Source organism: Phyllobates terribilis, unplaced genomic scaffold (assembly GCF_046119375.1).
Source record: "Phyllobates terribilis strain yellow unplaced genomic scaffold, ASM4611937v1 Scaffold_2__4_contigs__length_985480577, whole genome shotgun sequence".
Classification (NCBI taxonomy): domain Eukaryota; kingdom Metazoa; phylum Chordata; class Amphibia; order Anura; family Dendrobatidae; genus Phyllobates; species Phyllobates terribilis.
Genome location: NW_027362762.1, coordinates 779,587,521 through 779,613,016, shown reverse-complemented (window position 1 = coordinate 779,613,016; position 25,496 = coordinate 779,587,521). Strand labels below are relative to the sequence as shown.

Below are 25,496 nucleotides of genomic sequence, written 5' to 3'. Positions count from 1 at the left end.
ATAATCTCATAGAATCACTATTGCTATTGTGTCTGGGAGAATCTGCTAACAGATACCTGACAGTTGTCCTGCCTTAAAAGAATGGATGTGGATTTGACCCCTAGCTAGTTTAAAAAACAAAATCCAAGAAAAAAACAAAATGAGCAAATACCGGGCAGTAAATAAACAATAGCAATAGTGCATGAAACTAATATAGGGTACTTGGTTAACATAATTTTGATCAAAAAAACTTGAAAGCCATCCCACCACTTCACAGTGACCCTATTCGAGATGGCCCTAACTTCTGCTAAACAATTATATGCCGTAGACAGTGCAGATCTCCTGAGTGCTAGACTCCGCTAGAAGCGAGTACCAGACTCCGCTGAGACTTGGCTCATGAAAACTGACAATTCAGTTGGGTCCAGGCCCGCTCCTCTTTTCTCTATACCCTGCCCCTTTTGTACAAACCATCAGCAGATTTGGTTTTCAGTACCATGTCATCTCCTGACATCACTCCTGCCATAATAGAAAATAAAAGTGATTGTCTGTCAGTTCTCTGTAACATTATGTCCTCCCTCTATCTGAAACTTAATTGTTCAAAAACTGAGACCTTGTGTTTCCTTCTCCTCTTAGTAAACCTCTCCAATCCATCCTGAATGTAGCAGTCGCGATCATAATTTTGTCCAACAGCTACACTGATCCTTCCGCTCTTTGCCAGTCACTGTACTTGTGGATGGTTGTACATCCAATACAGCGTACATTACAAATTTACCACTCTCACCCAGAAAGCCCTCCACACTTCTGCACGGACCGCTTTCTCATCTCGGTATACTACCATATCTTTGCTCTCCATACTGCTCATGATCTAAGACTAACATTCTCTATAATCCGAACCTCCTGCTCTAAGACTTCACTTGTGCTGTGCCAGTTCTCTAGATTGCACTACCATAAATAATCTGATAAATTGCTAGTATCCACAATTATGTGTGCTCTAAAAACACCTTTCTGTAGACTAGCCTATTACCTCACCTCACTAATCTAACAATGCACTGTTCTCCCTTCCTAAAGTTTCCTCAGAAACTGGTCCTTCCTCTCATCTGTTCTCACACCCTTCATACAATCAATAACACTTTGGATCTGTACTTATACAGATACTGGATAATAATAGGTTCATGCAGCTTTACTTGATTCCCCCTATGGTTGGACAATAAATAGGAAGCACTTTTTTACCTCTCGTGTCTCCCCTATATCCTTATAGATTGTAAACTGGTGAGCCTTCTCTTCTCTTGGTAATTGTCGAATTATGTGTTACTCTGTACTGTCTTTTATGGTCTGTGCAGGTCTTCTCTGAATTGTAAAGTGCTGCAGAATAGGTTAAAATTAATTTTAGAATTATTTGCATACTCTCATTTCCTGAACCAGAACATTATCAATGATGACTGCCATAGCCTAGCTAGTGCTCAGATTGTTAGCCCTGATCCACCCTTCACTCCTTGTGTTTTAATAGGAGAATCCATGGCACTGCTGGTGCAGGACATACAGCTCTTATCTATTCTGAGCATGCGCTTGCAGTAAATGTAATGCCGGCTTCTTAGCCTTCCCTCCATGATCAGACAGGCTGGAGCAGATTCCAGCAATAGGCCTCATTCATACACATACTCTGAAAACGGTCCGAATGTCCTTAGTGTTTTTAATCCGAGTTTCATAAGTTTTTAAATTTTTATCAGTAGAATTTCATCAGTGATTTTTTGTATGTCAAAATAAAGCTTCCCCTTTTCATTGCAATGTCTGAATGAGGCGTAAGCGGAAGTAAAGCTCAGGAGACCCTGCTGGGATGCAATGCTAAAAGTCAATATCAACCCTTTAACAAGCCTTGCCATAGGACTTAGGATAAAAGCCAAACCAGAATCTCAATTTGAAGACACAGTGTTTTAGGGTATTGCCTCTCGTCAGTGCAAAGCTTAACATCTGATTTGGCTAAATGAGAAACTTAAGACTGGGATCTAAGGGGTAAGTCACTAGCTTGTCACTTGTGAAGAGTGACAAGCCAGGTCTGGCATGTCAGAGTGAAGAGACTCATATTGTAAATTGTAAAATCACACACAGTGACTCAGTAAGGAGGACAGAGAGGGTTGTCAGATCGCAGCACACACTGAGCAATAGATACACAAGAGAGCTGCCAGGAGGTGGCCGAAACCAGTGCAGCTGGAAGTACTGAAAGGAAACAACCAGGCATGACAGCAGAAATACTAGTAAGGGGGCCTAAAAAATAAATAAATAAACCTCAGGCGAACAAAGTTCTGCTATAGACAGGTTTAATACCACTTTTGAGCAAAATATATTTAAGTGATGGAGAACCCCTTTAAAAGTATCACTAAACTCAGAAATGAATAATAAAAGAAGATGGGAAGATAATCTTGCCCTCACTCAATATGAAGTATTTTCTGCATGTTCCTAAAACAAACAGTTTTATAGAAATACTGCCGAAAACGCAGTAGTTATATCTTTCTGATGTATTGTTTTTGCCTGGGGAATGACTTTGGTTAAGTGCACACATTGCATTTTTTCTGCGTTTTCGCGGCAGTTTTTCAGCACGGAAATGCATCAAAAACGCTTGGTAATCGGTCTGACAGCTAATGCAATGGCAATCCTGATGTCCTGTGCACATGATGTGGAAATTTCCGCTCAGGATTGGCATTGCGCTTGTATGCAGCGTTTCCGCAGTATTTCCCGCCCATTGACTTTAATTGAACCGCAGCAAATCCGCAGGTATAATATTTATACCTGCGGATTTGCTGCGGTTCAATTAAAATCAATGTGCCGCGGAAACGCTGCAAAAACGCTGCATAGAGTGATACCCAGGTCGGCTGGGGAGGGCTACTACTCCCATCATCCGACCGCCAGTCCCGCTGATAACAGTAAGAGCGGCGCGGCTCAGCCGAGCCGGGACTGCGCGCAGTGTAAAAAAAAACAAAAAAAACCCCACTATGCTCACCTGTCCGGCGCCCCCCGGTGTCATCACGATGTACCCCAGAGTCCTAATCCCTTGGTGGCTCGCTTCCGGCAGTGTACATCGCTGTGCTGCCAGGGCCTGGATTCACATGAGCTCTCAGCTGAGAGCTCACGTGACCTCACTTTACGGCAATGGTGCTGAGTGGGAACTTTCTCAAGAATGTTCCCACTAGTACTGATGCTGAGGTCACAGGGGCTGATCAGCTGATCTTCAGCAGCAGCAGCAATGTACACTGACAGGAGTGATTACACCCCTGTCAGTGTACATTGCTGTCTTCTACAGCAGTGACATCAGTGATTGCTGTTGTCACTGCTGTAGAAGTGATCCGGATCGCCGAGGAACAATCGTGACGGCGGTAATCGTGGACTACGTCGTGACGGTGGACATGTGAGGGATACTGTTGTTTTTTATTTTAATTTTTTTTTACAGAAAATCAAGGGCTTCGGGGACTGAGAGTGAAATAAAAAAAAAATTAAAACCGTGTGTCATTTTATTTCATCAAAATACTTTATTCTGGCCATGTCTTTTATTGAAAAAGTGGCAAAAACTTTACTACGCGGTTAATAATGGGGGTGTCTTATAGACGCCCTCCATTACTAACCTGGGCTTCACGTCAGTCGCCTATACAAGGCTGGCATGAACCCCAACCCCATTACCCCACTCGCCACCGCTACAGGGCAGTAGGAAGAGCGGAGGCTAAGCGCCAGATTTGGTGCATCTTATGGATGCGCCATTTCTGGGACTGCTGAGGGGTGATATTATTAGCCGTGGAGGGGGCTAGTATCCATGGCCCCTTCCCTGGCTATTAATATCAGCCCACAGCTGTCTGTGTAGCGCTTTCTGGTTAGATTTTTATGAGGACCCTACATCAATTTTTTTCTAGGGTCCCCCTGTAATCTAGCCAGTAATGACTAAGAAAACAGCTGTGGGGAGTTATTAATAGCCAGGGAACATTCTTGGCTAATGGGCCCTTCCCCGGCTACTAATATCAGCCCCCTAGCGGTCAGCTTTCCCTCTGCTGGTTAAGTTAATGACGCGGGAACCTATGCCATTTTTTTTTATTTTTTTTTATTTTAGGCTATGTGCCCACGATCCGGACGTAGCAGCGCTTTGGATACAGAATATTTTTGCTGTGTCCAAAATATTGCACTCTACTGAATGCAGGTAAATCCACGTGTTTACTGAACCATGCAGATTTACCACATGCAATACATTCTAGTGGTCAAATTTCTGTTGCAGACTAGCGACTCAGCAAGAAAATATGACATGCTGCAGTCCTGAAAGACCCGCCGCATGTCAGTGTCCACAGGTGATCCGCAGCCTCAGATGGTCACATGTCTGAGACAGAAATTAACATGCTGCGGGTGAGTTTGGGTACATGGCCACACAGTGGCTACTGATCGTGGCCATGTACCCAAACTCACCGGCATCATGTCAATTTCTGTAGCAGACACGCTACTCTCCGTGCAGATTTTGACCAATTGAAGTGTCATTATATGCAGTGGATTCACCGACAACAAAAGTGCGGCATTAGAACACCGCGTTTTGGACGCAGCAAAAATACGCTGCTTCAAAGAACTGCTTCTGGCTGTTCGTGGGGAAGTAAGGGCTAACAAAACAGCTGTGAGCCAGAAACTATGTTTGCCTAATGGCACCTTCCTATGCTAAAAATAGCAGCTCAAAGCTGCCCCAGAAATTAAATGAATGGAAATGCTAATGAAGATGGGTAAATGGGATTAGCTGACACCTAGCTCTTTTGTTTGGTGATGAGAAGGTGTCAATCAGACCCTTTCATCACCAAACCTAATTAAAGTAAAGAGTTAAATAAACACACAGGCACAGAGTAAACACTTTATTTGAAATGCAACACACACATTCTTAAATTAACCAATATACTCACCCCAGTTCTAACGTTAATCCAAGGGTTAAAGCAATGTCCCACATTCCTTTTCAAATAACTTTATTTAGCTCCAAAAAGCATTCATTGATGTACAAAAACGATTTAAAAAACGCTTAAAAAAACAAGTGAATATCGCGGCAAAACGCGCGTTTTTTCCACAGCGTTTTTCATGCCAAGGAGATACAGAAACGCTGCAGAAATTTCTGCTTCAAATCCAGAACGTGCACACATACCCTTATGTAGCCACTATGGTCACACCCAAGACAGTGAGGTGGAGGACATCGCTTAGCTCCTGAGACACACAATGCCACGTGAGACATAACCGGAGCAAGGGAAATTAATAGAAGAATTTGAACATTTTTATTGTTTGTGCAGTTTCTATATAACTTTAACCCCTTGGCGTCATCCATCTTAAATGTACTGCTGTGTGCTAAATGCTAGAGAATGCTTATGGGCTGAGCCAGCTTCATACATTGTGTATGGCCTCGCTCACACCACCAGGCGAAAGCTATACGCTTTTCTATCGGATAGCACCCGGACAATGTTATTCAATGAGGTAGTGCTGATGACTGATGGGTTTTTTTTCCCTGACAGAATCTGTCTGTGACAAAATGTTGTGATTTCACTCTAAAATTGGATGGGTGGGTCAAAAAAATCAGTTGACAAATGGAGCATCCAATTTTTACAGATACATTACAATTCTGTAGCACAGGAAATTGTAAATGGTCCTGTAAATGATTACGAACTGCTGAGTAAAAAAATAGATTGCACACAGATGACAAGTGTGAGAAAAATCATCCCACTTTTCAGGATGAAAATCGGAACAATTTTTAATATGCTCATGTGACCCCAGCCTATGACTGTAACTACTACAATGGGCTAGTTTCAATTGCAGCAGTGTAACCACAGAGTTTTTTGAAGCTATCAAAAACGACAAGTTTTTCAAACAGAAACGACTTCAAGAAACTTTCCTTATTTGGGAAGTTTTTGGAGAAGTTTTTATTTTCCTAATGAGCTTTTATTTAGTTTTTTACATTGCATTTTTAATAAAAAAAAATGCAAGTAACCTATTTTATTGTGTACTTTAATGTGTACAGAACTCACCAAAAGCTCATTGTGGGAACGTAGCCTAAAGAGTTTCTTGAAGTGGTTCTGAAGTGGTTTTGGAAGAGGTTTTTTTCAGCCTTTTGATATGACAGTGTCTTGTTTGGAGAAGATTCCTTCACAGTTTCATTTTTCCACCACATGATTTTCAAAACCTCTTCACGAAAAAAAGCTTTAAGAAGTCCTCACATGAACAGCAGAGGGGATTTCCCATAGAAATAAATTAGAAGAGTTTTCCAAGAGTTTTTGATGAGTATTTTCAATAGGATTTACTTAAAAAAAATTCCAACAAAAACTCTGTGTGCACATAGCCACAAATGCCACTGTCAACAGTGACAGCTGCTTTTATGTAGCTGGATGCTGGGAGGACGGATCCATTGTGTCCCCCTCCTCTATAGTCAGGTGCAGATGGTGTTGTCATTGCACCCAGGTGCCTACTGTACTAATAGCCCCTGAGTCGGGAAAATCCATATTTCCTGAACTGCTGCTCTGCAAACAGTAGTGAAGATTAGTGATTAGCAAGCCTGCTCACTACTGCTCGGTACTCGCCCAAGCATTACTGTGCTCGACATGCTCGGTAATCGGCGAGTATTTCTGGGTTGCTCAGGCGGGAGCTCAGGTCTCCGCCCTGCATGTTTGGCGCTCTTTAGAGTTAATGAACATGCAGGGATTGCTTGCCACGCATTGTAATGCCATAGCCATGTTGGTTGCGGCATTACAGTGATTGGCTGGCCGCATAGCATCATCAGGACTATATAAGAGTTGGTGCCCCTATCGTCATAGTCTAACCCAGGAAAAAGGCAGAGTAGGAAGAGCTGCTGAGCAAGGGACAGAATTGGTGGTGTAATAGTTACATATAGGTATTCTACAGCAAGATATATATCCATCTGAATTAACAGTCCTTCTGAGGACTAATCCAGCTGCATATATTCAGTGGTGAAGGTGATAGCAGGAGTTAGGCAGGCACGCAAATGCTGCCTATTTGCTGTGACAAATAGGAAACAACACGGCCGCTATTTAAAATCGTGGGTGTCCGTCAGACGTATCAAATTTAACAGCGGTACAAATCCAGTCATTTCTGTTATCCATTTACAGTTTGTAGCAATGTGTCAGTGAAGCTAATCACACATGGTCGCTGTGACAAATAGGAAACTACTGGGCCGCTATTTAAAACCGTGGGTGTCCGTCAGACGTATCACATATAACTGCGGTACAAATTCAGCCATTTCTGTCCTCCATCTACAGTTTGTAGCAGTATATCAATGAAGCTATTCACACGTGGTCGCTGGCAATAATAGGAAACTACAGGGCTGCTATTTAAAACCGTGGGTGTCCATCAGGGTCAGACGTATCACATATAACTACGGAACAAATCCAACCATTTCTACCTTCCATTTAGAGTTTGCAGCAATGTGTCAGTGAAGCTATTCACACGTGGTCGCTGGCAATAATAGGAAACTACAGGGCTGTTATTTAAAACCGTGGGTGTCCATCAGGGTCAGACATATCACATATAACTACGGAACAAATCCAGCCATTTCTACCTTCCATTTAGAGTTTGTAGCAGTGTGTCAGTGAAGCTATTCACACGTGGTCGCTGTGACAAATAGGAAACCACAGGGCCGCTATTTAAAACGTCAGGTGTCCGTCAGACGTATCACATATTATTGCAGTACAAATCCAGCCATTTGTAGTGAATGTGGAAAATATTGTCCTCCATTTGCAGTTTGTAGCAGTGTGTCAGTGTACACCATTTTACTGCTCCATTTGCTTGTTCGCAGAATATAGCCAGATTTTTTTAATTTTATTCACATTACTGCATTGTGGAAGCAGAGAAACTTTTTTCAATGATCAGATGTGATCCATCTGACTGCCGTAATAATACAGAAATTTTGTGGAGCGTGCCAAATATTCCACTCCATTTAAAGTCAGCCAGCTGTGTTTTGTTGAACCAATTGACACTTGGTCGCTGACAAATACCATACTATTAGGCGACTGCCTGAAAGCTTGGCCATCAGACGTTATCCCATATGACTGCCCTAATAATCCATCAATTTTTGGGAGTGTGTCAAATATTACACTCCATTTAAAGTATTGCAGTTGTGGGTTCAAACCTATTCACAGTTGGTTGCTGACAAATAGCATATCTGTGAACAATGTTTTCAGAGTATTACGCCACTTTTACGGACTGACAAAAAAACATACAAAAAACAAGCTAAAATGAAAAAAATGTAAAGAAACATTCTTTCCAGGGTAATGACTTGTACATAAGGACAAAGAAATACAAAAAAAAAAAATTATGGACTGTGGAAAATATTTATGCGACAAGAATAAACACTCATCTAGAGCTGATGATACCACCTAGCAGCACCTGTCCCTATTGTAATTGCATCGAATAGTGTTATCGATAGGGAAAAGAACAGATTTTAAATTTTTGGGGGCAGCACCAGCAGCATGCAGTATAAGGCAATAATACCTGGCTGGATGGGTGTAATATGCTATCCATTCTGCGATACCTCAGCCATAAACAAATTTAAGATAAGAATATAGAATCTATTTGAATTGTCCTTCCCATAATTAAGGAGTGGGTCTCCTATACTGTTATTGCATATGCAGCAATTTCAAGGGCTGCCAAAAATTAGGACGCACTCCAATACATATTTGAAAAGACGTAAAAATAAATAAATAAAAACACAGTAGGCTCTTTCTTTAATATAAAAATCAGACTCTCCAATGTACCCTCAATGTAATCACATTGTTCAGCTACTGCACCTCCTCTTTCTCCCATTCGGCCTCCATCTCCGAAATTACCACATCAGTCACAAGCTGGAAGCACTGCAGCACTGCCTTGGCGAAGCGGCAACAGGCTGTGCTGAAGATAATGTGCTTAATGCTTAGGTGACAAACCGCACACCGCTGCAGAGTTGTTGAAAGCTGTAACACAGCAGGCAGATCTGTGGCTCTCACCGCTGAACATACAGCCAGGCATGGTCGTGTTTGACAATGGCCGGAACCTGGTGGCGGAGAAATGACAGCCGGAGTAGATACGGTTTCCCTGTATGCCAGTCCTTTCATCAATCCTAAAGAATATAGCTGTGGTGAAATACAACTCTCTCTGAGAAGCAGCCCTGGCTAAGACAAGTCTGTGTGAAGGTTCCCGGACACTCTTTGGCTGCTTTTTTTTACAGTGGATTGGACGTGCTTATACATGTTATTTCTCAAACCGCATTGCAGATCAGGCCATTGCCCAACTCTGTAGTCATGAAATTCAAGGTGCAAAGAAAGATCTTTGTGTGTCGAAGCACCACCGAGAAGGTGAGCTGATGTTGGACGGGCTGCCATTTCTTATGCAACAAGCTGCATTAGAGGACTTCCTGGGAGAAGTGACAGCCAGAGTAGATACGGTTCCCCTCTATGCCAGTACTTTCACTAAGCTAAAGAATATGGCTGTGGTGAAATACAACTCTCATCGAGAAGCAGTGTCAGACTGAAGAACATTGGGCCCACCACAGGATTTGATTCTGAAGGCCCACCTTTCTCCCCCGCTCAAGAGACCCATAGCAGCTGTAAAGTTTGCGCTATGATGAACTCTCTTGATGGAGAAGACAGGGCCCACCAGAAGATTCTCTGTTGGGCCCGTCCAACCCTGCCAAGAAGCAGCCCTGGCTAAGAAAAGTCTGTGTGAAGGTTCCTGGACACTCTATGGCTGCTTTTTTACTGAAGGGGAAACCCACGCAAACAAGAACATACAAAATCCTTGCAGATGTTGTTCTTCGTGGGATTTAAACCCGGGACCCCAGCGCTGAGAGGCTTCTGTGCTAACCACTGAGCCACTGTGCTGCCCTCTCTGTTCTTCCTCTCATATCTAACATGCTGAAGAAACTTGCACCTACTGCCACTCAGTATCTTCAGCTCCTTTGTGAGAAACCAATGTATTTGGGTAGCCACTCAGTCTACCAAATAAAATTCCTGAGAAGGAAATTGTGGATGGCTTCGCTAAATTCTAAAAATAAATTATTATAATAATAATAATATGTTTTTGCGTCCTAGTTACATCAAGTTGTTTTTTTTGCAATACCACTTTTGCCTGTGTTCAATATTGCACACTTACAAAGAAGAAAACCAAGAAGTAGAAAAAGAAAATACAGTTTTTTCGTTTTTATTTTTTCCTCCCCATCTTCCAAGAGCCATAACAATTTTACTTTTCAGTCAATATAGCCATATGAGGGCATGTTATTTGTGGGACAAGTTGTACTTTTGAATGACACCATTCATTTTATCACGTGATGCACAATTGTTTTTTGTATTTTGTATTTACCATGTTCACTATATAATAAAATTGACCTGGCAATATGATTCTCCAGGTCATTATGAGTACCAAATATGTATAGTTTTTTTTTATTTAAATGGTGAAAAAAAATTGTACATTTGTAAGAAATTTTTTTTTGCCTTTGTCGCCATTTTCCGAGCGACCCATAACATTTTCATTTTCGGGATATGGGGCTGTGTGAGCACTTACTTTTTGTGCCCTGAGCTAACGTTTTTACTGATACCATTTTGGGGTAAATACAATGTATTGATCACCTCTTATTGTTTTTTATTGCAATGTTGCGGCGGCCGAAAAAAGTAATTCTGGCATTTTGCGTTGTTTTGTTCATTATGCTGTTTACCGATTGGATTAATTTAATTAATTAATTGAGAGATTGCGCTTTTAAGAATGCAGTTATACCAAATATGTGTATTTTTAATTTATTTTAATTGTTTTATTTTTATTGGGGCAAAAGGGGTGTGATTTGAACTGTTGGGGCTCACAATCTAAATTCCCTATCAGTATGTTTTTGGAATGTGGGAGTAAATCGGAGAATCCAGAGGAAAACCACGCAAACACAGGGAGAACATACAAACTCCTTGTAGATGTTGTCCTTGGTGGGATTTGAACCCAGGACCCCAGCGCTGCAAGACTGCAGTGCTAACCACACTTCAACTACTCAAAATACGGGTTGTGATCTGGTGGTAATGGGGGCACTGCTAATACCATGGCGTCGTGCCATAGTTCACTGGAAATATTCCAGGCTGGTTGGAGCCAAGCTGATTCGCACAGAAAAGTACCAGCAGCAAGCTAAGGAGATGGTGGCCTCTATCATTATCACGACCTGCAAGGTTTGCACTATGAACTCTCATGAAAGAGAAGCCAAGGCCCATCAGAGGAGTCTCCGGTTCTCTGGTGGGCCCGTCTAACTCTGCTAAGAAGCAGCCCTGGCTAAGAAAAGTCTGTGGGAAGGTTCCTGGACACTCTATGGCTGATTTTTTAGGGTGGACGGGCTCCAGAAATCTATAAGATGGAAATCTATAAGATCCCTTCACTGGCTCCCCATTGCCCAGAGACTCCAGTTCAAAACCCTAACCTTGGCATGCAAAGCCATCCACAACCTGTCTCCTCCATACATCTGTGACCTAGTCTCCTGGTACTTACCTGCACGCAACCTCTTATCCTCACAAGATCTCCTTCTCTACTCCCATCTTATCTCCTTTTCCCACAATCGCATACAAGATTTCTGCCGTGCATCCCCCCTTCTCTGGAACTCTCTACCCCAACATTTCTGACTCTTGCCTACTGTTGAAACCTTCAAAAGGCACCTGAAGACCCACCTCTTCTGACAAGCGTACAACCTGCAGTAACCCTCACTCCACCATACTGCTGCACGACCAGCTCTATCCTCACCAACTGTATCCTCACCCATCCCTTGTAGATTATGAGCCCTCATGGGCAGGGTCCTCTCCTGTACCAGTCGCTGTCACATTTTTGTTCAAGATTATTGTAATTGTTTTTGCGATGTATACCCCTTTTTCACATGTAAGGCGCCTTGGAATAAATGGCGATAAAGTAATAATAATAATGTCGTCCAGACTCACGGCTACTGAGACTGGACCATGTGGACGACAGGGTGGTGGTGGTGGCAAACTGACTGGATGCATTATCTGCTATCTAACCAACAACCTTTTCACACTGCTCTGGCTTCAAAAGTGGTGTTCCGCAGCCCCCTGGAAATTGGGACAGGAAGGTAGTTCGACATGATGTGGGTGTTTGTTGTGCTCCCTCAGCAGGCACAGTTTCATCTTGCCCACGGCCTCAGCCTCTGCCAGCACTATCACCATCACCATAAAGTCCACTTCCCCATTCCCTTGCCACACACCTTGCCCATTTTAAATGGAGTTTAATATTTGTCACGTTGCCAAAAATGTCTGTATTATTACCGCAGTAATATAGGATCATGTCTGATGACCACAGTTTTAGGCAGTGACCTGGTAGTCAGAGATGTTTCCAGGGGTCCTCTACATGCTGTTCCCATGTCTTTTCAGCACTGTATGGATGTGTCTGATCATGTCTTGCACACCACATGGGAAGATAAAGTAGTAAAATGTTTAAATGACATTTACTGGGAAATGTATTTTTCAAGGTTGAAAGCAATGCAAAAGTGCAAAACGCATCAAAAACGCTACATGTGAACATAGCCCAAGGTGTGGAGGAGCATTTTTGCTTTTGCTTATTTATTTTGGCTTATATACAAATCATTATCCTGGAAAAGAAGTTCCTTAACATTTTTTCCAGGAAAATTGTTGACAGCAGTGACCTGGGAGTTAGAGATGGTTCCAGGGGTCTTTCCCATGCTGTGCCCATGTCTTTTGAGCACTGTTCCCATCGATTTCGGCAATTTTTAGGCCCTCTGCAGACCTCCGGGTGGGGGGGGGGGTGCGCTGGAAATATGCTCGAGTTTCCCATAGAATTACATTTGGCTCGTTGCTTGGATCAGGCACCCGAGTATTCCAATTTGCTCGACTCGAGCAACGAGTACCCGAGCATTTTAGTGCTCGCTCATCACTAGTGCAGATGTCTTCTTTTCAGCAACCACATGGATAATCACAGGAGTTATTTTAACATAAGTCTTTGATTTCTGTGGAAGAGTGTAATGGGCTTGCCCAAAGACCTGTGGAGAAGTCAATGTGTAGGGTGGAGAAGGTGAGCTGTGACCAGCAGCTACTGTGAATAGTGAATCCTGTAAAGTCAGGAGTTACCTGACATTGCAATCCTACCTGTAATAACCACAAGGTTACTCCAATTTCTCTCTATGTGCTTCTTCTTGGCACTGCAAAGGTTAGCTTGCCTTCAGCATCAGCCCAAGTGGCTACGGATACCATTATGAATTGTTGACATCTGTTCCAGGCTGTTCTCCCTATTAATCCTCCACCACTTTGGGCATTTTATATTGTGCTCCCTCACTGCAGAGCTTCTTATATCAGTGCTGGAACTGAGCACACTCAACCAGAATAGTGACGTGTAACTACTGGTTGTAACTAGTGATGAGCGAATGTGTTCGGACAACGTGTTATCCGAGTATCTTGTAGTGATCGGGCAATATTTTTCAGTCCCTGCGGCTGCATGTTTTGCAGCGGTAGATAGATGCAACACATAAGGGGATTGCTGGTTTGTTAGCCAATCCCACCATGTGATGCGTCTACCTACCGCTGCAAAACATGCAGTCGCAAGGACTCAAACATATTATCAGAGCACGCCCAAGATACTGGAATAACACCTTATCCGAACACATTTGCTCATCACTAGCTGTAACCCTAGGCAGTGAGGTGTAAGCATCACATTTTGGGTCAGTAAATAATAAGCTGTTTCCCAAGTAATAACCTAAAAAATATCTACTAAATATAGAAGCTTTTTATTGTGCACACTGAAACACCCCCTTAAGCCTTCTTGGACTGTTCCCTGTGTCTCAGCATCATATTCTTTAGGTATAAAGATTCACCAAAGGTTTTCTCTGTTACCTTGTAGTAGGACCAGAAGAAATCCAAGAATATAAGCAGTAAACCACGGCACTCCAATATAATGCATCCATGGAGACAGTAACACATGTGGGAACTATCTCACACAGGCATTGAGAAAGGTCCAGGAATGGACCGAAACGTTGGCTGTCATTCATGTTTTGGATTCTAAAAAAATGCTGATCTCCCAATAAAAACATTTCTACTTTGCATTATATTGGAGTGCTGTGGTTTACTGCTTATATTGCTTCTGTATGGTACTTGCCATGACTACATATTCTGCCAGAACTCCATGAATGACTACAATAATGTTCAAATAGCCTTTTCAGAAAGAAGAGAACTTTGTCTCTTACGCAATCCTATAAGTCAGTATCAACCCTTTAACGAGCCTTGCCACATGACTTAGGATAAGAGGACAAACTAGAAACTGTTTTCAGACACATGTTCTGAAGTGTTGCTCCTCCTTAGTGCCAAGCAAGAGATTTGAGTTGGTTAGGTGAGCGGCCCCTGACTGGAAGGGTAAGGGGGAACGTTTTTAATTGCAGATAGTGCCATCTGGGTACTGCACTGTGAACCTTCACCCTATTGTTACGCACCTATCCCGAATCCGTGCCTTGCTTCCCTCTCCCCAGTCTGCAGGACTCTACTGTGCTCCACTTCGGGCTTTGCAGATGGCCTGGCTTGATCCCATGTGAGCATCAGCCCGGGCCTATATAAGTCTCACACTGAGACACACCCTTGTGTCTTGGTATTAGGACGCAGTCAGATGGCTATATAACATGGACGACGAACGCATCCCAGTGCATGGACTGGCCTGCGGCTCTCCTGACCTGAGCGTAACAGCTGCATAGAAATACGCTCTTGTTAAGAGAGCCACTGGCCAGTCTAAGCATTGTGATGCAATCGTTGTCCATGTTTTAGGGCTGTCTGACTGCGCCCTTACATTAAGACTTCTCCACTGCTGGACCTTGGCTTGCTTCTCAGCTTCTACTGCACTCCATCAGGCTGCATGAGGTTTGCTGCACTCCACCTGCCTGCCTGAGGCTTCCTGAGGTTCTCCACCTGCCTGCAGTTTGCTGCACTGCACCTGCCTGCTTGAGGTTTCCTGAGGCTCTCCACCTGCCTGCGGTTTCCTGCATTCCGCCTGCGGTTTCCTGCACTTCGCCTGCCTGCGGATTCCTCACATCCTCCGCATGCCTGCGGTTTCCTGCATTTCGCCTGCCTGCGATTTCCTGACATCCTTCGCCTGCTTGCAGTTTCCTGCACATCCCCTGCCTATGGTTTCCTGACGTCTTCTGCCTGCCTGCCTGCGGCCTCTTGTTCCTTGGCTGTCCGTATCCCCCTCCGATCTGCTGCACGCCCGTAGTCCGATTTCCCACACAGACCTCAGGCTTGTAGGATCCACCTCACCTGGTGAGTCATAACACCTATCTTCATGTCAGTTAGTGTTAACATGGTCTCCTCTGGAATAGTGACATTGGGGCATTCTGTTGGCCCCCATTATAATTTTACAGTAATGAGAGCAGGGCTGGAGCTAGTCCATAGACCCCTGTTGACATAAATACAGAATGCAAGGGAAAATTAAGGACCTACCTATTATCACATGCATTCCAAGTCTTGCTAAATGTTTTGCAGTGTAGTATCCTATGCCTTTTGCACCTCCAGTGACAATAGCAATTTTTCCATCTTGTCGAGGGAGCACTGCAAGAAATAAACCATTGGTAAATATTTTAGAGAAATTACTTGAGAACAGACATTACCTTAATGTTCCCTAGTAATTATGAGAATGTGCAAGATTATATTTCTATTGTGGGTGGCACATATCATCTGCACTGCATATATTTAATGTCATTTCATCTTAAGCTTTCACATACATACTGTATATCCCTATGACACGCCGTCTACCCAAATACTGTGACACAAAGAAGCCCTTACACATTTATTAGACATTACTAAAATAAGGAAAAATGAATATAAATGATATGAGTCATAAATATTGAAGAAGTCAATTGTATTTTTGACATTTTCTTTCCCACTTTAGCTTCAACTGTAGAATAACAGATATACATTATAAAAGTAGTAATTAGAAGCAGTGATATGAAAGGCTATAATGGATTCTAAAAGCAGTAAACCATTTAATTTCTTGTATTATTTAAATAGGTCCAAAGGCCTGAGCCAACTTCTTAATGTATCTTAGGGCTCATTCAGACATCAGTTGTCTGATGATAATAATAATAATAATAATCAGTTATTCTCATACGAGTGCTATCAGTGTTATTCACGTATAGCACTCATACCCATGATAGTCTATGGGGTAGTTCACAAGTCAGATTTTTTCCTCTGACAAAGTGGTCTGCACACAATCACGGAGACTTGATCCATATTTATCCGAGTGTCGCATCAAACTCGCAAAAGTAATCTATGGGTCCCTGAAAAAAAAATAGATAGCCCTCGGAGACCATCCATGTACTGTTCTTTTTTCATAGAATCATAGAATGTTAGAGTTGGAAGGGACCTCCAGGGTCATTGTGTCCAACCCCCTGCTCAAAGCAGGATTCACTAAACCATCTCAGACCGATGTCTGTCCAGCCTCTGTTTGAAGACGTCCATTGAAGGAGAACTCACCACCTCTCGTGGCAGCATGTTCCACTCATTGATCACCCTCACTGTCAAAAAGTTTTTACTAATATCTAATCTGTATCTTCTCCCTTTCAATTTCATCCCTCTACAGTGTGACTGCCCTTGAGATATTCATAGACAGCTATTAAGTCTCCACACTGTCTTCTCTTTTGCAAGTTAAACATTCCCAAATCGTCTAACTGTTCCTCATAGGACATTGTTTGTAGACCGGTCACCATCCTGGTAGCTTTTCTCTGAAATTGCTCCATTTTTTCAATGTCTTTTCCAAAATGTGGTGCCCAGAAAAGGACACAGTATTCCAGATGAGGTCTGACCAAAGAGGAGTAGAGGGGGATAAGGTTCTTCATGTGATCTAGTCTGTATGCTTCTGTTACTGCAACCCAGAATTGTGTTTGCCTTTTTTGCTGCTGCTGCATCACACTGTTGACTCATGTTCAGTCTGTGATTTATTAGTATACCCGTCTTTTTCACACGTGCTGTTGCTTAGCCCTATTCTTCCCATTCTGTATATGCTTTTTTTTATTTTTCTTGCCCAGATGTAGGACTTTGCATTTGTCCCTGTTAAAAGGGGCTCAGGACAGAACCTTGTGGTACCCTATTTGAGACATTCTTCCAACTGGATGTGCAACCATTTATTACCACTCTTTGGGTCCGATCACAAAGCCAGTTAAGGATCCACCTAACAGTTGTTTTGTCCATTCCATAGTTGGTTATTTTTCAATAAGGATGGCATGATATAATTTGTCAAACGCTTTGCTAAATTTTTCTTGGAATGTTTGATAGGAGAAGCTTGACAAACCTCCATCAGCTTTTTTTCATCTGAGAAAAACTGATGAAACTCTGACCAAACTCTGATGGTAAAAACAGACACTGACCAAACACTGATGACATTCTGATAAGAAACTATTATTAAAGTAGGATTGTTTTAAGCTTACAAGAAAATTCACTGAAGTCTGAATAAGCCCTTAGGAGCCCATAATTTATTTTAATATATAAACAGTATTCAGAAAGCCATAAGCTCCCTCTAGAGTAGTGTCCTCAACCTTTCTTATAGCGAAACCCACATTCAGCTCTGGGAGATGGTCACGAGCCTCATTCAGTACCCCATCCCCTCCACGGTAGTGAGACCGAGAACCTGGTATCAAGACAGCCAACGCACACCATGACTGGTGCCCTTTCCTTTATAGGCAGGATACTTACATCCAGAAGGGGCCACTTTACCCACATTTAGTATTCTTACATTAAGCACATTTACCACACTATTGCATCCAGCTTCAAGCATCCCTCTAACTTCTAGTATCATTCTACCTCCAGTTAGGGAAATTATATATTCACCCCACTTCCACCGAGTATATGAGCGTCCAGATCTGCTTTGAAAAGTAACCATATGGAGACCTGCTCTTAATAGCTATTTGCCAGCTTGATGCTAATGCCACAGGTTGGGGACCTCTGCCCTAGAAGCAGCTGCAGACAGACTAAATGTTGAATTTGGAGTTAATTTGAAGCTAAGGACCAGAAGAAATCATCAACAACACTTTCAAGTCAAGTTCATAAGTACGGCAATACCAAATTTGTCTAATTTTGCATATATTAGTGGTTAAGAAAACGCTTGGTTAGTGTCACCATTTTCCAAGACCCATAATTTTTTAATTTTTCAGTTAATGGATCTGTGTGAGGTCTATTTTACATGCTGAGCTCTTAGTTTTATTGGTACCATTTTGAGGTATATGGGACAATTCTGGAATTTCGATTATTTTTTTCTTTACCGTGTTTAACTTATGGGTTCAATAATTTTCTATTTTTACAGATCAGACTTTTAACCTCTTTACAACCCAAGGTGGTTTGCATGTTAATGACCAGGCCAATTTTTACAATTCTGACCACTGTCAATTTATGAGGTAATTACTCTGGAACGCTTCAACGGATCCCCCTGATTCTGAGAATGTTTTTTCGTGACATATTGTACTTCATGATTGTGGTAAAATTTCTTCGATATCACTTGCGTTTATTTGTGAAAAAAATGGAAATTTGGCGAAAATTTTGAAAATTTTGCAATTTTCAAAATTTGAATTTTTATGCCAAGACTGTGCAAAGCAGTCATCAAAGCAAAATGTGGCTACTTTGAAGAACCTAGAATATAAGACATATTTTCAGTTGTTTCACACTTTTTTGTTAAGTATATAATTCCACATGTGTTAATTCATAGTTTTGATGCCTTCAGTGTGAATGTACAATTTTATTAGTCATGAAAATACAGAAAAATCTTTAACCCCTTTCCGACCCAAGGCGTACTAATACGTATCTGTGCCCTGGGACTTATGGACCTGATACGTATTAGTACGCCCTATCTTTAAAGCGGCACCGCGACCGAAGTCGCGGTGATAAAACTAAAATTCCGGTGCCATCTTACCTCAGGGTAGATGGCGCCGGCAGCTCGGGGGATGGCGCCGCCCCCCCGCACCCACGAACACTGTGATTGGCTGTTCTATTCTGAACAGCCAATCACAGCATTTCTCACTGTTTCCGACAATCAGATTGCCGGAAACAGTGCTGTGCAGCCTAGGATCGGTGCTCCTAAGAGCACCGATCCTAGGCTGTTGCCTAGTAAACCCAGCCCTCTCCCCAAACTGCTAGGATCGGTGCGATCGCCGATCAAATCGATCGCACTGATCACAGTGGGACCGCGCGGTAACAGGGCAGTCACGGGGCGGTGACCGGCTTGTGCCCTGCCTGTCACCTCCCCATGACCCCCTGTGAAGTCATACAAGCCCCCTGCCAGCCCCCAGCCAGCTCTGATTGGAGCGATCGATGATGACATCGATCGCTCCAATCAGAGTACATGAACACAGGTGACACGGTGGTCACCTCACTGTAACCTCCCTGTAACCCCCTGTGGTGCGTGCCCAGGCCCCAGCCATCTCTGATTGATGATGACATCGATCGCACCAATCACACCAGAGTACCGGATTGGGTGGTGACCGGCCTGTGACCTGCCTGTCACCACCCTGTCACCCCCCTGTGATCCCCCTGTGACCGGCCTGCAGATCCTCACACATGGTGAGGATTTCTACAGAGCGGTCATGTCTGATCACTCTGTGCTGGGCCTTGTAGTTCCACAATCTTCTGTGACACTACAAGACCTCCTCCTACCTGCTCCAGTCGCTGCTGCCGCTCTCCAGGGTCCTGGATCTCTTGCTCCGGCATCTGATGAGCTCTTCAGGCTGCTGGATCTTCAGCTTCGGTGTTCGGCTGCTGTCCAGGGTCCTGGAACTCCTGCTCCTGTCTCCTGGGTCGTCGGTCTCAAGCTCCTTATCCTGCGGATCCTGCTCCTGAGCCTCTTCCAGAACCTGCTGCTGATCCTGCTGAAAGAAGAACAGAGAAGACGTTGGTAAGTGCATCTCTGTTCTCCCCTCATTCTCCCCTCATCCACCCCTCTCCCCCCCCCCTCCTTTTACCAATTTTTTTTTTTCGTGCGTAATGCAGCGGCCGAGCGCTGAGCAGTGTCTACGTCACTGATCAACGTCCATGCTCGCTGCTTTTCACGACTTTTCTTTTTTTCTTTTCTGTGTTCGCTGTTTTCACAACTTTTCTTTTTTTCTTTCTTTCTCTTCTTTCTCTTGTCCCTGTCAATTCCCCCCCCCCCACCTTTACACCACATCCGCGCACACACCCAGCAGCTGCCGAGAGTTGATTGGTGACATAGTTCACCGATCCGCACTCGTGCTCGCTGTTTGAACCACCTACGGTAGTTCTTTTTATTTTCTTTTTTTTTTTTTCAGGAAAAAAAAGTTCACACCAAGCACACTGACACACACACACTAAATAAAGAACTGACACACACGCACCACATACACGGGGAAAAAAAAAATGGCCGGCTCATCCCAAACTCGCTATTCAGCGGAGGAGGCATACTCTTTTGTTGCCTCCGACACTGAGACCGACAGAGAGTGCGAGGAACCCACATTTCTTTGCTTTTCTGACGCCTCATCGTCCTCCTCTTCCTACTCTTCTTCCTCCTCTTCTTCCTCAGGTTCTCCTGGACCGCCCTGCAGTCGTCGCAGGAGAGAAGATGTTCCAGCGCCCCCCAATACTGACCTCATATGGACCTCACCCCCCGAATTTTCGTGGCGGAATCAGGAATCAAGTTTGACACCACCGGCCTCACAGAAATAGACTTTTTCAAAGTCTTTTTCTCTGAGGATTTTATAAACCTCATGGTGGGCCAAACTAATTTGTATGCTCATCAATTTTTGGAACAAAACCCCTCTTCATCATTTTCTAACTGGTCTCCTGTAGACGCAGAAGAAATGATGAAGTTTTGGGGCCTGGTCCTTCATATGGGGATCCTGAAAAAAACAGAGATTCTGCAACACTGGAGTGTTGACGTTTTGTATAACACTCCAGTGTTCCGAATGGTGATGATCCGGAAACGTTTTGAGGCCATCCACAAGTTCTTGCATTACCAAGATAATGCAAGGTGTCCTGCACGCGATGACCCGAACTTTGATCGTCTTTTCAAAGTTCGGCCGGTCATCGAGCACTTCAACAACAAGTTTGGTGAAGTGTACGTGCCCCAAAGGGACATCTGCGTGGATGAGTCCTTAATTTCTTTCAAGGGGCGGCTTGGATTCCGGCAGTACCTGCCCAGTAAAAGGTCCAGGTACGGGATCAAGCTGTATAAACTTTGTGAGAGTGTTTTTTTTTCCACTTTTTCATTTGTACGAATCAATTTGTGAAGCACCTGGGTGTTCCAAGTGATCACTATGTATCTAGATAGGTGCCTTGGGGGGTCTAGTTTCCAAAATGGGGTCACTTGTGGGGGAGCTCCAATGTTTAGGCACACAGGGGCTCTCCAAACGCAACATGGTGTCCGCTAACAATTTGAGCCGATTTTCCATTCAATTTGTTAGCGGACACCATGTTGCATTAGCAGAGTCCCTGTGTGCCCAAACATTGGAGCTCCACCACAAGTGACCCCATTTTGGAAACTAGACCCCCCAATGCACCTATCTAGGTGCATAGTGAGCACTTGGAACCCCCAGGTGCTTCACAAATTGATTCGTAAAAATGAAAAAGTGAAGAAAAAAAACACTTTTTCATTTTTACAAATCAATTTGTGAAGCACCTGGGGGTTCCAAGTGCTCACTATGCATCTAGATAGGTGCCTTGGGGGTCTAGTTTCCAAAATGGAGTCACTTGTTGGGGAGCTCCAATGTTTAGGCACATCAGGGGCTCTCCAAACGCAACATGGCGTCCGCTAATTATTCAAGCAAATTTTACAATCAAAAAGTCAAATGGCGCTCCTTCCCTTCCGAGCCCTGCCGTGCGCCCAAACAGTGGTTTTTCCCCACATATGGGGTATCTGCGTGCCCAGGGGAAATTGCACAACAAATTTTGGGTCCATTTTTTTCTTGTTACCCCTGTGAAAATAAAAAAAATTGGGTGTAAAGTAACATTTTTGTGAAAAAAGTTAAATGTTCATTTTTTTCTTCCACATTCCAAAAATTCCTGTGAAGCACCTGAAGGGTTAATAAAGTTCTTGAATGTGGTTTTGAGCACCTTGAGGGGTGCAGTTTTTAGAATGGTGTCACTTTTGGGTATTTTCTGTCATAAAGACCTCTCAAAGTGACTTCAAATGTGATGTGGTCCCTAAAAAAATGGTTTTGTAAATTTTGTTGGAAAAATGAGAAATCGCTGGTCAACTTTTAACCCTTTTAGCTCCCTAACAAAAAAAAATTTGGGTTCCAAAATTGTGCTGATGTAAAGTACACATGTGCGAAATGTTATTTATTAAGTATTTTGTGTGACATATCTCTCTGATTTAAGGGCATAAAAATTCAAATTTTGAAAATTCAAAAATTTTCAAAATTTTTGCCAAATTTCCGTTTTTTTCACAAATAAACGCAAGTGATATCGAAGAAATTTTACCAAAATCATGAAGTACAATATGTCATGAAAAAACAATCTCAGAATCAGGGGAATCCGTTGAAGCGTTCCAGAGTAATTACCTCATAAAGTGACAGTGGTCAGAATTGTAAAAATTGGCCTGGTCATTAACGTGCAAACCACCCTCGGGGGTAAAGGGGTTAAATGAGAAGGTGTGTCCAAACTTTTGGTCTGTACTGTATATGTATTTGCACTTTATGGAATGGTGATATAAAATATATATTCTCCCAGTCCTAGATATACACTGCTCAAAAAAATAAAGGGAACACTTAAACAACAGAATATAGTTCCAAGTAAATCAAACTTCTGTGAAATCAAACTGTCCAGTTAGGAAGCAACAGTGATTGACAATCAATTTCACATGCTGTTGTGCAAATGGAATAGACAATAGATGGAAATTATTGGCAATTATCAAGACACCCTCAATAAAGGAGTGGTTCTGCAAGTGGGGACCACAGACCACATCTCAGTACCAATGCTTTCTGGCTGATGTTTTGGTCACTTTTGAATTTTGGTTGTGCTTTCACACTCGTGGTAGCATGAGACGGACTCTACAACCCACAGAAGTTGCTCAGGTAGTGCAGCTCATCCAGGATGGCACATCAATGCAAGCTGTGGCAAGAAGGTTTGCTGTGTCTGTCAGCATAGTGTCCAGAGGCTGGAGGCTCTACTAGGAGATAGGTCAGTACATCAGGAGATGTGGAGGGGGCCGTAGAAGGGCAACAACCCAGCAGCAGAACCGCTATCTCCGCCTTTGTGCAAGGAGGAACAGAAGGAGCCCTGCCAGAGCCCTGCAAAATGACCTCCAGCAGGCCACAAATGTGCATGTGTCTGCACAAATGGTTAGAAACCGATTCCATGAGGGTGGTATGAGGGCCCGACGTCCACAGATGGGGGTTGTGCTCACAGCCTAATACCGTGCAGGACGCTTGGCATTTGCCACAGAACACCAAGATTGGCAAAGTCGCCACTGGTGCCCTGTGCTCTTCACAAATAAAAGCAGGTTCACACTGAGCACATGTGAAAAACGTGACTGAGCCTGGAGACGCCATGGAGAGCGATCTGCTGCCTGCAACATCCTTCAGCATGACCGGTTTGGCAGTGGGTCAGTAATGGTGTGGGGTGGCATTTCTTTGGAGGGAAGCACAGCCCTCCATGTGCTTGTCAGAGTTAGCCTGACTGCCATTAGGTCCCGAGATGAGATCCACAGACCCCTTGTGAGACCATATGCTGGTGCAGTTGGCCCTGGGTTCCTCCTAATGCAGGAGAATGCCAGACCTCATGTGGCTGGAGTGTGTCAGCAGTTCCTGCAAGATGATGGCATTGAAGCTATGGACTGGCCCGCCCATTCCCCAGACCTGAATCCGATTGAGCACATCTGGGACATCATGTCTCGCTCCATCCACCAACGTCACGTTGCACCACAGACTGTCCAGGAGTTGGCAGATGCTTTAGTCCAGATCTGGGAGGAGATCCCACAGGAGACCATCCGCAACCTCATCAGGAGCATGTCCAGGCGTTGTAGGGAGGTCATACAGGCACGTGGAGGCCGCACACAATACTGAGCCTCATTTTGACTTGTTTTAAGGACATTACATCAAAGTTGGATCAGCCCGTAGTGTGTTTTCCCACTTTAATTTTGGGGGTGACTCCAAATCCAGGCCTCCATTGGTTAATAAATTTGATTTCCATTGATGATTTTTGTGTGATTTTGTTGTCAGCACATTCAACTTAGTACAGAACAAAGTATTCAATGAGAATATTTCACTCATTCAGATCTAGGATGTGTTATTTGAGTGTTCCCTTTTTTTTGAGCAGTGTATATGTGTGATACTCATGCCTTGGTACCCGAGTCTCTGTTCTAATTGATTTTGTATCAATATATGACTACTGAGTTATATTTGTGTATGCCTTTTGTATTTCAATAAAGTTTATGGTATTTTTATGGACTTTGACTCCATGTTTTCAGTATTCATACCGCTTAAGGAGTGCCCATGCAGATATTTTGAGTAGGTATGAAGGCATTGGGTCTTCTCTATACTCATTTTGTTAAATATGCGTTCTGTTTTGAAGATACTATTCAGTCTGTCATTGTAGTTTGTTCACTGTAATCTAGAGTTGTATTTTGTATGTAACCCCTCCTCGTCTACAGCACCATGGAATCAATAGTACTTCAACCCCTTTCTGACATATGTGGTAATAGTCCGTCCTTGTGCCCTGGGCTAGAGCCAGGGAGGTACTATTATGCATAATGTGATCGCGCCCGCACACAAGCGGTGCGGGGCGATCGCCGCCGGGTGTCAGCTGATTGTCACAGCTGACATCCTGCACTATGTGCAAGGTGCGGTCAAGCACATGAACCCCCGAAATGTTGCGATCGAAGTCGATTGCAGCATTGCAGGAGCAAGGGGAGGTAAGCGCTGATACTTACCTCCTCTCCGGCGTCCCACGCTGTCTCTGCCGGGTCCCGGTGGTTGCTATGGTGACCCGGATGTCGTCATGACAACATACGGGTCATCAGACAGTAAGAAGTTACTTTGATCATGCGCAGTGCGTGATCAAAGTAACTTCTCCCTGTGCATTGCTGACAGGCTGTATAGCACAGTGATGCTGCTGCATCCCTATTCAAGTCATATTGAAGAAATTTTACAGCTATCGTGAAGTACAATATGTCATGAAAAAACAAATCTCAGAATCAGTGGGATCCATTAAAGCATTCCAGAGTTATTAAAGTGACAATGGTCAGAATTGTAAAAATTGGCCTGGTCATTAATGTGCAAAACACCCTTGTGGGTAAAGGAGTTAAAAATTAATAATAATAATAATAATAATAATAATAATTTGACTGGTGAACAGCTGCAGTTGCAGCTCTGCTCCATTGTTAGAGACAGATGATGGCTGAATGTTGTAAGATGTGGGATGAGCCCACATCAATGTCAGGGAGCTGGCATATGAAGCAACTGTCAGTAAAGTATTAATGAATCATGCACCTCTGACTCCACAATGCCCCCTCATCAAGACCGGCGTGGACAATGTCGGTCTTGATGAATCAGGTCCTTAATATTTTATTTAGAACGAATCATA

General features: G+C 43.4%; 1 protein-coding gene across 1 annotated transcript in view; it reads right to left on the bottom strand.

The window, feature by feature from the left end:
- The window catches only part of DHRSX (dehydrogenase/reductase X-linked), a 724,432-nt gene that overhangs the window by 617,590 nt on the left and 81,346 nt on the right, over window positions 1-25,496 (bottom strand). Inside the window, exon 2 of the mRNA XM_073667356.1 lies at window positions 15,420-15,527. Coding sequence (XP_073523457.1) covers window positions 15,420-15,527 — 108 coding nt within the window. The remainder of the gene's footprint in view (window positions 1-15,419; window positions 15,528-25,496) is intronic.